At 40.4% G+C, this 18,258-nt stretch overlaps 1 protein-coding gene across 2 annotated transcripts in view; it reads left to right on the plus strand.

Annotated features, from left to right (window-relative positions):
- The window catches only part of CNTNAP5 (contactin associated protein family member 5), a 349,771-nt gene that overhangs the window by 309,443 nt on the left and 22,070 nt on the right, over positions 1-18,258 (plus strand). The window contains exons 23-24 of one of the 2 annotated variants that reach the window (XM_075430019.1): positions 2,748-2,819; positions 3,205-12,037. The exons of the other annotated variant lie outside the window; for it this stretch is intronic. Of the exons in view, the coding sequence (XP_075286134.1) occupies positions 2,748-2,819; positions 3,205-3,401 (269 nt within the window). The 3' untranslated portion in view covers positions 3,402-12,037. Of the gene's footprint in view, positions 1-2,747; positions 2,820-3,204; positions 12,038-18,258 lie in introns of those variants that run through there. 2 annotated transcript variants of the gene reach the window in all.

Below are 18,258 nucleotides of genomic sequence, written 5' to 3' on the forward strand. Positions count from 1 at the left end.
TAACAAGTCACCAAAAAATAGTGAAGCTTTAATAGCTTTTAGTGTTAGATCTTACATAATCTTTTAGGCATGAATGACGTCTTATGTAATTTTTCAGATAGAAATTTAATTTTATGCTTTTTTCACACATAGGAGTTTTTCATTACTCTATTTGACTATTTCATGACTCTATTGCACCAGATACCAGCTGGAGATTTTTTTCTAATACAGGACTAATGTTTAACAGATGTGAATTTTTATTGTAACTGATTTCACTGGAGCCAGCTGAGGGCTGGGGCAGAAAATATCTCACCAAACTTCCACTATCTGAAAGTTACATCGTCCTGAGTCTAAAATAATGGTTACTCCCCTCTTCTTGTTTGTGGAAAGAAACAGACAAATCACACTGTCCATCTTTGACAGCCATCTTAAGGTATAAAGTATCCGTAGGTTCTTTTGATCTGTTTGACTAAATAAAAAGAGCCCAAATTACTAGCTTTGATTTGTATAACTAACTCTGAGATACTGAAAAATAAACGAGATGAACCTACCCGTGATGTACAAAACTATGAACAACCTCGATCTAAGTTTAAATTTGGCCCTGCTTTGAGCTTAGGCACAAAGGCTTGAGATTAGGCTAAATAACTTCCAGATTTTCCTTCCAGCATAACCTTTTATATGATTCTATCTGTATTTATGTGTAAAACAACAATTTTTATCCCAATTCCAGTCCCACAAATGTAGTAAATAAAATGAAGCATTGCCATGACTATTTGTTTCTTGGCAAAATCAGTATAGGCACCCAATATCCAAGCAAGGGGCTTCTTGTAAATAGGTCTCAACATGAGTGTCCAAATCTGTCAATGCCAATTACCATAATGGTTGTACTGGAGGTGTTCAGCTGGCCCCAAAAGTCACTTTTGTGCGTGTAGCTCAGCCAATGAACTGCAGATATGGGGAACCCTGACTTTTCGATATGGATGTGTTTGATGAGAAATCCTTCCACCCCTAAACTAGCAGTAGATTTGCAACTTTTAAAACCTGAAAACCTCTCTGAGGCTGATGCCTTCTTTGGGGACCAGTATTGGTGATGTAGAGAATAAGAAAAAGTGCCCCCTTTAAAAAGCTAAATAGCCCAAAGCCTCCATCATTACAAACTCAGCACCTCCTGATACACAAATATGAAATTTTTGCTTCTTTCAATAAAAAACATCTTCGTGGGCAATGAGATACCAGAATGTGGCTGTGTCAGCTACTAAGATGTTCAATTACAATAAACCTTGCAACACTGAATTTCTCAGTTTGGTTTCCACTTCTTGCATGGGAAAGATCAGTCTGGCAAAGCAGTGTAATATACACTCTGGTGAGACCCCACCTGGAGTCCTGAGTTCAGCTCTAGAGCCCTCAGCACAGGAAAGACAGGGACCTGTTGGAGCGGATCCAGAGGAGGGCCACAAAAATGATCAGAGGGATGGAACACCTCTCCTATGAAGAAAGGCTGAGACAGCTGGGGCTCTTCAGCCTGGAGAAGAGAAGGCTCTGGGGAGACCTTATAGCAGCCTTCCAGTACCTGAAGAGGACCTACAAGAGAGCTGGAGAGTTTTACAAGGGCCTGTAGTGACAGGACAAGGGGTAAAGGCTTAAACTGAAAAAGGGTCGATTTAGATTAGATATTAGGAAGGAATTCTTCACTATGAGGGTGGTGAGGCACTGGAACAGGTTGCCCAGAGAAGCTGTGGATGCCTCATTCCTGGAAGTGTTCAAGGCCAGGTTGGATGGGGCTTTGAGCAACATGGTCTAGTGGAAGGTGTGCCTGCCCACGGCAGAGGGGTTGGAACTAGATGATCTTTAATGTCACTTAAACCACTTAAACAAACCACTCTATGATTTTATATAGCAGAGACAGTCATCCGTAACTCCCACATATATCCTCTATATGATAGCCTGGAGTCTTGTAAAGGAGAGAAACACAGATGGGAATCTCATCAAAGGAAAGGGTGAGCTGAAAGGAGAAGAAATGTGAAGGTGCAGAAAAACTGGGTTCAGCTAGCAGTAGAAAACACAGCATTTTCTGAAACACGCAGGACTACATTAGGTACACTGCCATAACTCCTGTGACTTCAGGGAAGGCTTGATCTCTCAGGTTTTGATCTGAATTTGAAACTGCCAGCATGTAAACTGGTCCAAGTGTTTTGACAGTAGTCATTTATAGATGGGGCACAAGAGAGCTCCAACATCGAGGAGCCTTTAATATAGGAATAAATTTCTGACCCCTCTCTGTTTCGAATCCCATTTGACCCCTGCATTTCTGCAATGGAGAGAAAAACACCTCTTCCAAGAAGCTGTCGCAAGCAGAGACTGCTTCTCTTTATGGGGTTGAATTCGACTTGTGTATCTGTATCTACAAACATTGGTCGGGTCTAAATCTGTCTAGCCTTCCTTTCCCAGTGGACTATTTAGTTTAAATCTCTCTCTGATTCTTCTATCGATAAACTGAGACAACACTTTCAGATGTTAGTATGAGCCTTTTTGTTTCCTTTTAAATATACTCTTAACAGACACTGCTCCTGAAGACGCAGAAAAAAATTGTCCTGCAAGCGCACTTTATTTTTTATAGAGCTTTCTGGTTTGATTCTCTAATCCCCCAAATCACATCTTTTGAAAACAGATTATAATTCATGAGGGTAAGAGGACGCTTCGGTCTAAGCCAGAGAAAATGAATATAGTTGATACAGAAAATATGTCTTGTTTTGTTTAACCAAATGCAGATCCTTTTGGGAAGACAGATGAAAAAGAGCCTCTCACCAATGCAGTCAGAAGCGATTCAGCTGTGATTGGAGGTAACTTCATTTTTAAAGATTACAATTGCAAAATAATTCTGTAAAGGTAAATATCTAGAATACTTTAAATCTGGGCCCCATAAAATCCAGTTTTGTAATCTAATGCAGGTCTAGTATTTGCTGTATTTAGTAGCACATATCCATACCAAGCTACCTAGATAGGCACCTGCATTACGGATGAAGCCAGTAGAGGCGGCACATGATGTTGTATACCCCCCCCAAAAAGGCATTATGGATCGTCAAGAACCTGAGTCTTCTAAAACATAACCAAAGTCTGTCTATCTGCCTGCTTGAGCAGGGGATTTGGACAAGGTGACATCCAGAGGTCCCTTCCAACCTCAACCATTCTCTGATTCTGTGTGTTTCCTTTTTTACCCCTTTTCAGGTGTAATAGCAGTTGTGATATTTATCATCTTTTGCATCGTTGCCATCATGAGCAGATTCCTCTATCAGCACAAACAAGCACATCGAAGTAGCCAGAAAAAGGAGAAAGAATACCCGGAAAACCTCGAGAGCTCCTTTAAAGCTGACATTGACTTGCAGAACACAGTGAGCGAGTGCAAACGGGAATATTTCATCTAATGGACAATGCAATTTCTTCTTACTCTTACACCCCTAACCTTCCTTCCTTTCTTCCTTTATTCCTTCCTTTTTTCTTTTCGTAATTTTTTTTAAACATTCATTTTTTGCTAACTTCTCTTTCATCTGGAAAATACCGCCCTGCACAGGAAACACTGACAACAATCGCAGTGCCTCATTCTTTGCTCAAGAACCTGGCAATCACGGTTTCCTTCTGCAGCTCAAGAGACCTGTTATCCCACCCTACACAAAATAAGATCCACATGCACACCTAGTTTCTGCTGTGGGTTCCTGTATGTTTCAAAGTCCCTACATTTATTTATGTTTTTCTCTGGAGCCATTTAATTCATCACTTTTATGCTAGAGCTGGACTATGTAAAGTAGAGGTAAAGTAGCTGAACATGTAGCTCTACAGATACTGGGACAGGATAGAGGGAAAGAATGAGACCTAAACACCTGATTTATTTTACAAGCTCATTTACAACAATCATAAAGAACTGGCCAAATTCTCAGATGATATGAATTGATATATATCTGTTGATTTCAATGGTGTTACATTAATTTATACCAGTTGAGAAGCTGGTATGAGGTAAGGAAAAATAAAACTGTTCTCACTAAGCTCCTTCCCCCAACCTCCTGTCCTTTTACTGTAACTTTTAGGCTTATCAGTACTTTTCCAACACTATATATATATCAACAATAAATGTCATTTCTATGCACCTCTTTCACCTCCATCTCATAAGGCTGGCTATGTAGACCCAACATACTCTAGCATAACTCTAGGTGAAGCATGGAAAATAGTAGCTTGAATCTTCAAGGGTTTTAGGAAGCTGCTAGGAATTAGGTGATCTATATTTTCCTGAAATGTTAGAAATGTAGCATATACCTGTTCATGTCATATGGAGGATTGTCACGCACTGAGGTAAAACACTGCTGCTGCTGTGGCAGAGAAAAAGTACATGGACAAGAATAAAACAAAAATAATTTAATCTTAAACATGAGTCACGCCTTCTACTAGTTCTTCTAAAAAAAGAAAAAAATCCAAAACTGCATGAAAGATGGATTGGTATTTCCAGTTTGTGGAAATTGGAATGTCTTCTCCAAAGCTAAATAGAGAGGCTCCTGATGTCACGTCTAGAAAGGTTAATATTTAGTCAACCCTGTTTACAAGGAAGAACATTAGGGAAACAAGTTAAAAAAGATCCCAAATACTCTACTTTGAATTAATCTTTTCCTCTGTCTTTCTATAGTCTTCTGTCCTTTCCTGACTGTGAACAATGCTGAAGATTCAAATCCTGCCCACTTTATTTGTGCTGCACGGTGTCAGTGTGAGGCTGAAGCTGCTTATTTCCAGTCACAGATGTTCTAAGGGTAGGAAATGGAGAAGTCCCACCAAGGGAGGTTTTTCATACTCAGCTTGTGTCTGTGTGACATGCTGCCTTCGCACGGCTGCTGAAGAGTACGTAGAATTCGCTGTGAGACTTCAAGGTTTCTGACAGGAGTGGAATCAATCCAGCAGCTAAGAAAAAAATATTTATTGCAGTACTCTTGATAAGATTTAATTCTAGACAATTAATTGTGCAGCTGAATCTCCTTCTTTGACCCCTACACTCTTCTGCAGTCATCCAGGGGTTTCTTCACAGTGATGCTTTTCACATAGATGAAAATCAAAGAATTGCAGTATGAGGTAATAACCCACAGCAAACTAGAGATGAGGTTACACATGCAACAGGTGCTATTTTTCCAGACAGTGCATTGCAAAGGTATGTAGCTAGTTGTTTTTTGATGGGAGGAGGGGACAAACAAGGAAGAACAAATAAATAACAGTTTGGATACATTGATTCTTCACCACTTCTTTTGGAAGACTTTATGAGAATTAGCATCAGGTGAAGAGAAAGCAAGCTTGGAATGATACCATTCTCAAGAGGAATATGTGAGGCCAGCCCCGTAACCAGAACTCTAACTGAGCAATTTTATAAAGCAAATGATATTGATATTGCTGTTAGTATTGGTGCCATTCTTCCTTGACTGTGGTCGACAACAGCCCTTTTGCCTCATGCTGGCTGTTTGCATGGTACATGATTACCTGAGAGTGTTTCTGCATGGTGAGATGTGTAATGACTCATTAGCTGTGTTCCCTTTATGTTGCTTTATCTTCTGCGATGAAATCCTGGCAAAGCAATTATCTTTTTTCCTTCCTTCCTTCCTTCCTGCCTTCCTGCCTTCCTGCCTGCCTTCCTTCCTGCCTTCCTTCCTGCCCTCCTGCCTCCCTCCCTCCCTCCCTCCCTCCCCCCAGATAAAACTGCTTTGTTTGGCATGGCGGGAGGGAGGAGGAAGTGAGCGCATGGGCTCTTCTGCCCATGTTTGAGTCATCTGAAATGGCCTCTGTATGAGACGTCTCTGAATTCATAATGTACTGAATTGGCTTTATGAAGAATGGAATAGGAAGGAGGGGAAAGTCCACAGGTCCGTATTTTTCTCTAGCCAAACTAACAAATACAAATCATCCTCTGCATTCCTACATGTTAGTTTCCAGCAATGAAATTACTACAAGGTGCAACAACAAAGCACAAAGCAGCTCCAGCAGTGGAATAGCTGGAAAAGGGAGACTGAGCAACGAAGCAGAGTCCTCTCATTTGTCACGTGATACTGCAAGATGTTGAGGTTTCTCAAGGAGGATCAAGTTGCCATCACTCAGTGTAGATATTAGCATTGCTGCAAACATTTCAGATACAGCTCAGTGGCTCAGTCCTGGGCCAGAGAGCAGGTGTAAGCGGAATGCTGTGTGCAAGCCTGGACCTGTCAAAGCAGTCTAAGTGATTTGTTTGTCCATTTTGCCTTATCCTCATTTACTATAGCCCAGGCTGGTAAAACTCCTTGAAAATTTAGCTACATTGGTGTGCATCTGTAAAAAGAAAGAAATGCACATACATAAATGCATGCATGAGTATACAGAAACACGTGCATCTATACCTGTGGATGTAATGAGATGTGAATATTTATATGCTACAAGGCTGGACAAATGAACACATTTGTATGGACATTTAAAATCTCATCTTCTAGATCAGGATGCCAATATTCTTCTTATTAAAAGGTAGCTAAAAGATACTATATGAAGTACCCTAATAGTAACTCCTTTTTTTTTCTTTTTTTTGTTCCAATGCTTTCTTTAGTGAGGACATCATCAGATTTACTTCAGTACAACTTAACAGCAGTTAAAAATAATTTTTTAAAAAAAGAGAATAAACCCAATTTTGCAAAGATCTACCAGTGTTAAAATTGCTTTCATTTTCCACAGATCAAATTAGACCTTTTTTTCCCATCTATTACAAGGCATTTCTGCTATTTTTTTGAAATTGCTCTTAAAGTGGGGAGGTCTTCTATTTTTAAGTATCATTCTAGATAACATTTTTCAGTAAACATTGGGGATAATACTTTTTATATGTAAAATGTCAGGATTTATTTTAATGGAGACCTAAGAGTATCGAAGAATTGTTTGGAGGTGGTGTTTGGTTGTTTGGGTTTTCTTCCTTCCCCCATGAAAAGTTTCATAACAAAGGTAAGGGGCTGGTAGAACGATACAGTCTCTTTTTTTCACCTGTTGATATGGTATGTAACCTCTGAAAATTATTATTGCTACGCAGGGATTTTTAGGCTATGAAATTTCTGAGTCATTTACATATGGATTTTTCCAGAAGTGACTTGGCCAATAACCGCCATGCTTATAAAGATACTTAGTCATGCAAAGTCTGAGCTGGATGCCTAGAAGGACTGACTGAGAACCCTGGTATCTGGCTGCAGAAAACACATGAAAGCTCTCTGTCAAAAAGCTAAATCTCACTAACTTTCAGTGAGACACAGGCTGCCACCCGAGTGAGGTGTGAGCTTTCAAAGGAATTTAGTCTCATGAGGATGTGGATCAATGCTTAAGTGACTAAACAAGATGAGCATATGACTAAAATTAATTTCAGTTGGATTTCTGATTCTGTCTTGCTGTGAAATGTTTTAAAATACTACAAGACATTTAAATACCCTTGAAAATTGAGTCCCATTTCTCTTTTGGAAATAAAACATCCATCCTAAGTAAGTCACCTATGTAATTTGCAGTAAGTATTTAATCTCTCCTTATTCACTTACTAGATACAAGACAGTGTGAGTGGTTTGAGTAAATTTTGAACACATACACTTTTATTTCTTTTTCTTGTTCGTGCCATGGCACAGCACTTAGGGTATGTCTGCAGTGAAAACAAAGACAGGCTTTTAACTCACATTGGTTAAACCAGGATTCTCATCTGGGTGAACGTAGCTGTGAAAATAAGACATCTAGGGCTGTACTGTTATCAGATATGAGATCCCCCTGACATTTAAGTTAAAACTGACGGCCAAAATTCAAACGTGAGATGCTTTCTCTCTGCTTTATTTTAATCTGATTGAGCCAGACTTAAGCCATCTTATTTAGCAATTGCTCAATTTTTACAGTGTAAGCCAAACCCTTATTTTAATAAGAAGTTTGTGTATATTAGAAGTTAGCTGATCGCATATTTCACATATTGGGTGAGGAGCAATCAATACATCATATAATTTCACTAAGGTGAGGAGATATGAATCTTCTCCTAATGAAGTCAGGTATCGATTTTGCTGAGCATAAGATTAAGTCTTAGACCTATGGAAGCACTCGAGGATTGCTTTTATCTGAGTCTTTTCTAGGCTTGTTTCATTGTGCACTTGATTTTACAGGCTACCTGTTATACACTTGACATCCAGTCCTGTCCTGTGGTCAGTGAGGACAGGGCAAATATCTCAGACACCCTTTAAGATTAAACGAATCACTCTAGAGATGCATCTTTTTCTCCATTGGTTATAGAGACAGGGTAGGCTCCTGGCAATAGGTTCGCTACTTCTAGCAGAATTTGTCTACGTATAGGAATCTTACACTAGTCTTGCAGTTCCAGCAGACACGTCTGCACAGGTTTTAAAAGAGACTTGCTTTTTATTGAGATGCCAGCTGGGATCGAGGAAGGACACCTCCTTGCATCTAAAATTACACTAGACATCTCTGCTTAGGAAGTGCATGTGTCTGCTTATAGCCAAATAAATGAAAATCAAGTGTCAAAGCACCCAGTTGAGTAGGTGGCCATCCGATCAGTAATCTATGGATCTTGGGAGAGGATAGCTCTCCATCCAGTCTGTTCTAGATCCAAGATCTATTCATTGTCTCGTGTGGGAGCTTTGACAGATAGCATACATGTAGACAGATCTACACAGATTCCATGATCTAAAGCTAACTCAGCCCCCTAAGATGCCTTTCTAGCCTTATGTGTCTGGTGCCATTTGAGATGAACTAGAATAACTCTGCAGCTGTAGTAAGATTGCAGGTCTCCTTTCTGTCATCTCTTGTATCTGCTGGCCCCAAGCAGGTATGTCTGATACCTGTTGGCTTTTCAAATTACAAGAAGTGCTCATCCAGAACCCATAAGTTCTCGAAGAGATGAATCCCTCAAACAAATCCCATCTTTAAGACAAAATCAACCTTCCTTTTCATCAGTGTAAGTCAATCAGTTGAAGCATATCCTTCATCCCAGATTAACAAGAGTGTAACAGGAGGCAGTATTTGACCAGTTTGTGCTCCACCTTCTCATGCCATTGTTATTTGTTACCATCACATACACAAAGCCTACACTGAAGTAGACCAGTTTCAAGTATTGTTTTGCACTGTCAGCTTTTCATAGACACAAAGTTTTTTTTTTAATTTTTAAATTATTTTTTATTTTTCAGAAAGCAACACTTTGTAAAAGACTTGAGCAAAAGCCAAAAGACCTTGTGAGACTCTCTAAAACCAGTGCTCCTTCAAAGCTTTCATGCAGTTTTGTAATGCCTACTTATCAAACAAGCAAAGTCATACATCCCTGCCAAACCAAGGGCCTCATCCAGAGTCTTTTGAGGTTGGTGAGAGACTTCTAGTTTTACTACAGTTAGAGTTGCACCATGTCCTTGGGATTTTGGGGGCTTTCTTCACAAATTACTATCACAGCTTCAAAGCATGATTTGTTCCCTTTGGTTCTGCACTTTGCTGTGCTTCCTTTTCCATTGAAAAGTTCTCCATATCCCCTTTCAGTGTGGGCGGCCCCCTCTTCTGTGCTCCTTTTGTACATGAAACTACTAAACACACTCTTCTTTTAGATGAAATAGCTTTTTTCTTTGGTTGTTTATTTTGAGTCATGCATATAAGAGTTTGGATATTTCTATATGTTGGTACTTATTTTTGTGATATTTTGCACTAAATTACTCTAACAAAAACAAAAACTGGGGAAAAAAGCACACTTTCTGGTGAACTATTGTAATTTGTAAGGTCGCTGTTTGTTGTTTGTAATGTACTGAGTCTACAAGCCAAGCTAAGGAAGGATTAAGGCAACAGTTTGTGTTGACAGTATCATGCCATATTTAGTTTTCTTTTAATCTCCTTTTTCCTTTAACACGTGGGGCTATCAAACTGGTGGTAGGAGACAGAGAAACTTGTGTTACAATTCTAACTAAGGTTATAAGTTTTCTCCTGGCAATCACAGAAACCAGAAATTCAAAGCAATCGCATAGTTCTGAAAATGTCAGCTGGGTGTTCAGCCAGAAGGGAGACTGCACTCCACTGTGGAGCTGCAGTCACCTAGAGGTGGTGACAGGCAAGGGGGAATGTGGACATTAACTCTCCTAAATTAGAGTTGCAATGAGGCAGTGCAGGAGGCAAAAGCTCTCAGAAAGGCTATGCTGTTGGAAACCAGTCATGGTAACCGTCATGAATATGAGGGTTTCAGGTATTTTTCCATGATTTGTTTTTGCCATAGGATTAATTACTTGTTAGCCTGCCAAAACATAGCCTTAATTGTCCTGATGATGTATAAAGTATCAGAGATGTGCTTCAAACATGGGAGAGGATTTCAAACCTCTGACTAACACTAATCTCAATCTCTCCAGTTAGGTCACTGGAGCTCTTCTTGATACCCCAAAGAAGAATTGGGGATGGTTTTCCTTGAAAAATCATAACATTTAATGAAATGTTGGGTACAACAGGTAATCCAAAGATTGGTGTTTGCTTAAAGACTCTCCTCTCCCCAGCCCTTCCTCACTTCAGATGCTGGTGGCACCTTTTTTCTAAACTACTGACTCCTGTTCACATTGCAACACATTTGCTTCTTGATACGCCAGTCATTACTCTCTTCATGGATTTCAGTCCCGCAACTGTAAAGAGAGTCTGTCTGATACGATTTTTGCATGGGAACTTATTTAATCACTTTTGCATGCCATAGCCCTTTACAGTTCCTTCTTGCATCATTTAGGCAAACCATTTTCTGACGTGTTTTGTCATCGCTGCCAATGCTGAGCACGCATATTGTTAAGAAAGAAAACTGATTACTTCTGAGGTAAAGCTTAGATACAGCCAGTCGCAGCCTCACATCCCACTCGTGACACAGAGGAGTACGCAGACACCCAACCCCACTGCATGGGATTTCGGATACAGTTTAGGAGAGCAAGCAGGTACATATTATTTCAGGCATCCAGCCATAAAAATCTCTACTCTGTGAGTTTTGCAAATGAAATATTTAACATAGACCATTATATCTAAGTGACAGTGTAGTACCTGACCTGCTTTGAAACACACTTTGTGAAAGAAACAGGGCCAGCTTCAGACCTCATCATAATCCTGTTGAGGTCAATGTAGATACATCATAGATGAATTTAGCCTCAGATTGCCCTAGGCAAGGGCAGTGAAGATCTCCTGCAAACTAGGGCTGACGTATATGAATTCACGTCAGGACCTTATATTTGTCAACCCCTACTGCTGTCAACAGGAGTTGTATTTGTTGCAATTATGTATATCTTCTAGCAGAACTCTGGATAAAACTTGGGATAAGGCAATGAGCTTCAGCTAAACTTAAGCCCATGACATGGCTTAAGTCACCTTCAGGCGTTTCTGGAAATATGTGTAGAGGAAAGGGTGATCTGTGGGTGGTCTGTTGCCAACAACTTGGGAGTCCACCCACTGACTTTGAAAGGATTTTATGGGATTTTAATGGAGTCCACCCCTGGGTGAATTGTGGTGAACTGTATCCTACTTGAAAAATAAAGACACCCTAAGAAGCAAATAAAAAAAGAAAGGCAAAAAGAGTAGCTTCACAGGCTGTGAAAGTTAGCTGAGATTAAATACTCATAATAATAAAAAATTGGCTGTTTCTACAGATGAGCCATTCATCATTCATTTTACTTTGTTCTATTCAAATTATATTAATCTCTCAGACCACTGCTCATTTCAGTAGCAAAGCAAAAAGAAGACTTTTTTTTTCTTTTAATGGTCTGTCCAAGGGTAATGTGAGAGTCTCTCAGTTACAGTAAAAAGCAAAATGGAGATTTAGATTATTCCCCTTTCACTATCTGCTTTTCTAAAGAGAATTCCACAGGATGTTGCCTCAGTCCAAGTCAGTTTTGTAGACAATGTAACATGTCTTAATACACTGTTCGGGGATGGGAAAAATTTAGCCTTAGCTTCTTTTGTTTTCTACGGTTACCATTGTACAGACGAAAGACTTAAACTGTAAATTATGTATATTTAATAAAAAGAGACTTTTTGTATGATTTTGTGTGGAAGACAAGTGTCTCCTCCTGTGTTTTTTTTACCTTATAGCTGAATGGACATTAAAAAGTGCTGATTATGGGAAAACTAATTTTCAGGCATTTACATGTTAACTCTAAGCCAACAGATATCACTGGATAGTAATAAAAGCTGAAGTGCCCACATCTTGGATGTACTGATTTCAGCTGTTGATAAAAGTTATTGTCAGAGGATACATGGTCATCATCCATGACATAACTGATTAATGCCAGTTTGGAGCACCTACCCTGGGCTGCATAAGGGCACAGATGCCTAATGGATTAAAAGTCATGTCTGGAGACGTGCTTTAGTTCGGGTTACAAAACAGGTGTAGTCATAGCTCCATAGCTTTCCAGGTACCTATGCACTTGTACGTATGCGCACATACATACACAGTCTCCCCATGCGTAAATGAGTGTGTCCTGCTATATCTGCATCTCCCCTCATGCAACAACCGCACTTGGGGCTGTCACAGGGGTCACACCTGCACCCTGCCGCCTTCGCACACATCCTCAGTGTGATAAACTGGAGCTGGGTCAGTCCCAGTGATTCTGCCTTGGCTTTACGCTTTCAGTCTCACTCATTAGTCCCCTCACCCCACCCCCACCCTGTGGAAACTGAGCACATAAATCTCTTGGTCTCCTTTGAAAGTCGCAGTCTTTGATACTATCGACACCTCAGGTGGTTGCTTTAGTCTCCTCTATGGCTTTTTTTTGTTTTAATTCATTATGCTTACTTCTTCCTGAACTCTCATGTGATGAGTTAAAGACATTATTCAGAAGGTCGCATTAAATAACTGCGCTACTGTAATGGAAATGCATATATCTATTTGGTGGCCTAGCAAAACATCATTAATTGCCGTTTATGGCTAGTTAGCCATGTCTGGAAGAGGGGACAAAATATCATGGTGGAGTGTAGTCAAATCTCTCTCTTCCTCAGCATCTGCTGTATTTTCTATCAGGCAAAATAAAAAAAAAGCACCTCTTTCGCAGCATCTGCATGTGTAGCAACTGTTTCATGTTAAATCTTTGTTCCTTCGATCAAAGGCCTGTTGGCAAATGTGTATAGGCAAATACCATTAAGTGAGAACTGCTGTGAAAGAAATGCAGGAGAGCCCTGCTATAGTTAGCTGTGGTACTTTTTTGCTTTTTCCCCACAGCGTGAGTGCTAGGCTGCTGCAGTCAGTGCTTATTTTTCTATACCTGTTAGCCTAGCAAGAAATCATAAAAAGCAGCCATACAAGGTCATATCATTCCTTCAGCCCCCCCAGGCTGATGATGTCTGTATTTAACTCTTCTTAGCTTGAGACCATTGCTCATTCTTTCTCAAAGCCTAAGCTAAATAGCCTTTGCCTCAATTTAAGCCAATTACAGCTTGTCCTGTTCCCAAGGGAGTGGAAAGAACAGCTCGATCTCTTCCTATCATCAGCAGCCCTTTTTCTCTGTTTAACAGCTGTCTTCTCCCTCCAGTTCCCCACACTCTTCAGCCTTCCTTGTTTTCAGACAAACGAACCCCACTTCCCTTACACTTTCTCCTGCATTATTTTTAACCCCATACAATCACAGAAAGTAGTCTGGTAAGAACTTAATGCTTAATTTTCCTGTTGGAGTGTTAGAATTCACGGTGGCATAACTAATCGAAGACTTTTTTTCCCTCTCCCTCCAATTTATTTTCCTCAGCCCTACTTCCTGCACCCTTCTCTAAGAAAATATCATCAGATTTCTGCAGTGATGAGGGCCAAGCCACGCTGAAAAGCCAAAACACTGGTGGGGCACCAATACTGTGGTTTAGAGTCTACTACAAGCAGCTCACACAGAGCAAGTGTTACTGTGGTAAGAAATCCACCATGTGATGGATTACAGTGCTTCTTCCTCATTAGGAGGTACAACGGAGTGGCCAGTGGTCCAAAAGACCAGGTCTTAGTTCATTCCCATTTTGCAAGGTGTTGGGCAACAGGAAATTAGGAACTGACTGGTCTGGCAGAAGGTCTCTGCTTTATCTGTCATTTAATAAGGAGACCATGGCTAAGTACAAGGCGGCTGCTGCATCTTTGCCATTGCTAAGCTACAGAGAAAAAAAATCTTTAATGTGGAAAGAAAGAGGATATTTTGTCTGTTACAAGTTTCACTGTAAAATAATGTGTAATAAACAGGACAGAGCGGGAAATGAACAGGATCTGATGGAGAGAATGTGTGGATGATCAATGTACAAAAGGCAACAACCTGCTACATAACAAATGACATCACAAATCAAGGATTCAGCAGGAAATAGTTCAGCTTCAATAACCTAAGCTAGCAGTCTGCTAGAAAGTTTATACTGTCAAAATGAAGTATTTTTTCCCAAATGAAGGGTTGCGCACTTGAGCAGAGTATTGGCCTTGGTGTAGAAATATAAGTGATAAAAAAAGTGAAACGTACAATGGACTTTTTGTACTTTCATATGGACATCAGTGCTAGGTGGTGGTCCTAGGAGCTGATGCCTAAAATATCATCGTTCCCCTGGCCAGACAACTGCTGGAGATGGAGTGACAGATTTTATTTTTTTTTTTCTCCCCACTGGCAGCTGAGGAATTTATTTCTTTTAAATCTTGGATCCCATCCAAAGTCGTGCTTAGGACGTATTATTCAGCTGAATTTGGTTGGGGAGTGAGAAAATCAGGAACAGTTTCACTACTGATTTCCCTCAGTTGTAGTAAGCCATGGTAAATAGTCACACCAGCAGCACTGCAGGACTTCTCTCCCCCAGGGTACACCTGAACCCATGTGTGCATACTGTCTTCCAAGGGTAAGATATGTCTGAGATTTATGCAAAAGACTGACTAAGACCCACAGTTAAGGCCTAGTTTTAGTCATATAAAACACACAGCCCAGAATTCCCTGTTCATTGCAGGCATAGCCAAGCACTACACTGTGCGTTTCAGGCAGTTCCTCTGGTCATGCAGCAGAGAGGAGCTGCCTTGCAGAGACATCAGCAAGACTCCGGATGCCTGGGACGGAGGAGCATCTCAACCCCATACAGTTAAGCAAAAATCACCCATCATTAGTTCACCTTGTCCTCCTAAAAGACTGCAAGCTGATATGAAAACAGAAAAATACCTGTTTCCCACTAGGATGAGACCATTTCAAATGTGATAGGGAAAAGATGATGTTGTGGCTCTGTCTCCCCCACCAACACTGTCCAAAGTTCAGTAAATATTGCAGTAAGAAGGATACTGCAGAAGGAAAGGATTTTTGGTTTTATTTTCCAGAGCAGACTGCTGTGCAGGACCCTTACAATCTGATTCAGATCAGAACATAATAAAGTTAAAGAAACTCTGTAGCCAAAAAGGAGAGGCTATTAAGGGTATTTCATCTACCCATGAGGCCAGGAGACGGTCCTGGGATCTGAAACCCAGCATATCACTTTGAGACACTGCTGTGAGAAACAAAGAGAATCAGTCACTCCTCAAGATCAGTGTTGGTTTTTATATATGTATGTGCACTTATATGTACACACCCACTGGCATAGGTACACACACACGGATTAAAATACATACACCTACACAGAATCACAGAATCATAGAATCGTAGAATGGTTTGGGTTGGAAGGCCTCTTAAAGATCACTTAGTTCCACCCCCCTCTGCCATGGGCAAGGACACCTTCCATTAGACCACATTGCCCAAAGCCCCATCCAACCTGGCCTTGAATATTTCCAGGGATGGTGCAGCCACCACCTCTCTGGTCAACTGTTCCAGTGCCTCACCACCCTTATATCTTATCTCAACCCATCCTCTGTCATTTTAAAGCCATTACCCCTTGTCCTATCATATCTTATGCATATATGTGTGTATGTATATATACATACATATGGGGGGGGTGTATATATAAACATATATATTGATATGTATAAGACCCCCTCTGGCATAGGTTTCCACTTCTCAGCCAGTGAAAAGCCCCCTGATCTCAGTTTCCATAGAATAATATTTCTTCCTTCGCAGTAAGAGAGCCTGGCTTTGCTGAGGCAAAAGAAGTGATGCGCTGCTTCTTGCCTCTTATCCTATACGATATTTAAAAGCCTAAATCCCGCTTGCTGCCTGGCACTAACTACCCACAAGGCTCGCACGTGTAGGACCAAAGCTCATGTGCTGAGCTGCTGACTCCAGGTACAAAGAGATGAAGGCAAGGATTGACTTGCGAGGCAGCTTTGAAACTTAGTGACACCTGGGATTAGTATGGTGGGTGCCTAAAGAAACTGAAAACCATTCTTATGATGGCAATAACGAGGATAATTAGTGAATGTATTATGATGTACTAAACCAGACAGGAAATAAACCATGAACTGGCCAATACATAAATATGGCATTTTTAAAAAAGGTTCCTTTATATTTGCTTCAGCTGATATCTTTCCCGTGCCTGTCACGACCCTAGCATGGCTGCTGCCCACTCGCGAGGTTACTAGTTGATGCAATTAAAATAAATAATAAAACATAATAGATAATAACAGTATTTCTTTCCATTATGAGAGATAACTATTAAAAAAATATTCAACAAATCTTTGGGGGAGAGGTTTAACACCTTAAGGAAAAGAAGAATCAAATTGCAACATCATTACAAAACTGTTTAAGACCAATTTTTTTTAGTGCTTTGCGAAGATTTTTCATTAAGTAGACAACTCCTTAAAAATGACAGTGGAAATGCTTTTCAAAGAGGAGCAGCAGCAGCTCGCTGAAACATATTAAGATCTGCAAAACAGGTTCCTGCTGCCATCAGAGCCAGCAGGTCCAGCAGCAAACCAGCCCTTGGTAGATAAGGGAACTGTGTTTGAAAGGGGAGCCTAACTGGAGGAAAGCCAGGCGCTCCGGAGCTCTGGCATGCTGTGATTTTTGCAGGGCAATGGGTGTCCCCAGATCTGTGGGCTCTGCTGTTCCACCCCAGCAATGGCAGGCTTGAGTTTTGGGGAGCACCTACAGAAACTATTTCCCAGCACGGAAAATGGGAAACATTCACAGCAGCACTATGCAGACATACCAAGGAAGTGGTTTCTGGCTCTGGAGCCATATTCAAAGCAGATTTTCTGGATAAGGATTATGTTTCAGGGCCAGTCTATCGATGTATTCATGTAAACTAAACAACAGAGAGGTTTGCTACCCTGGTAAGGAATTAATTAGATTTACACTTGCATTAGACTTGACAGCATGCTCCTAAAATACTAAAATCTTGTTAAAAGGCTGATGATTAACTGAATATTTTTGAGGCTTTATGCATCTGCGGACAAAATCTCCATGATGTTGTTTCATCTATTGACATTTGCCATCTTGCACCAAAAACCTTGTCAATGTTTGCTTGTCTCGGGCTTGAGCTTCTCTCTAGTCCTTTCTTAGAGTCTAGTACAAAAAGAGTCTCTAGAGAAATACTATGAATAGCTAACTTGTAAGCTGCCACAATACAAAGCTGTAACAGGCTTGCCCTTACCTCCAAACATAAATTATGTCACATACACTATGGACAGGGATACAGAATCAGGGCTAAAAAAAAATGTTCAGACACAAGGATTTGGATCAGAGTGACTTCTGGCAATGCTCAGAAGAGTTTAAAATTAAAGTTCCAATATTGCACTAATTTAATCCGTTTGGGTGTGATTGGTGGGCAGGAACTACACAAATGTATCATTCACTTCAACGTGCTTTTGGGCACTCAGTACCACAAAAAAGCCTGATGCTGAATAACCAAAAACATTAGTGTCATTATCATTGTTACTTTGCAGGTTTAACATTATGCATAATTGGAAAAAATCAGCTTTCATGGTAAGAAAGTCATATCACACCTAATATGGAAGTCTAGTTCTAATATTCATGCACTCTCCCTGCTACAAGACACATCAGAATACCCAGCTGAGAGTCCAAACACAAACTTGCAACATCTGTAGACCCATAAGGATGGGCAACATGGCCAGGACTAGAAAGGACTTAACTCTTTTTGAGAAGGTAACAGAGCATAGAAAAAAAGATCAGCAACAGAATCCTCCCAATTATTAAATACAAATTAATGCCTTTCTAAGATTAGACAGTGTCCTTCTCTACTTGGCAAGTTAAGGATGTGAATGTGAGGGTGAAATTCATCCTGACAGTTTGACAAGCATGGGATTCAGCTTCAGGTTGGGGCACCTAATTTAAGGGTTTAATTCACTATCTTAAAATACCGTTCTGGTGCCATTTGCAATAGTCAACACAAACATACGGTTGG

The sequence above is a fragment of the Opisthocomus hoazin genome, chromosome 9 (assembly GCF_030867145.1).
Source record: "Opisthocomus hoazin isolate bOpiHoa1 chromosome 9, bOpiHoa1.hap1, whole genome shotgun sequence".
NCBI lineage: Eukaryota > Metazoa > Chordata > Aves > Opisthocomiformes > Opisthocomidae > Opisthocomus > Opisthocomus hoazin.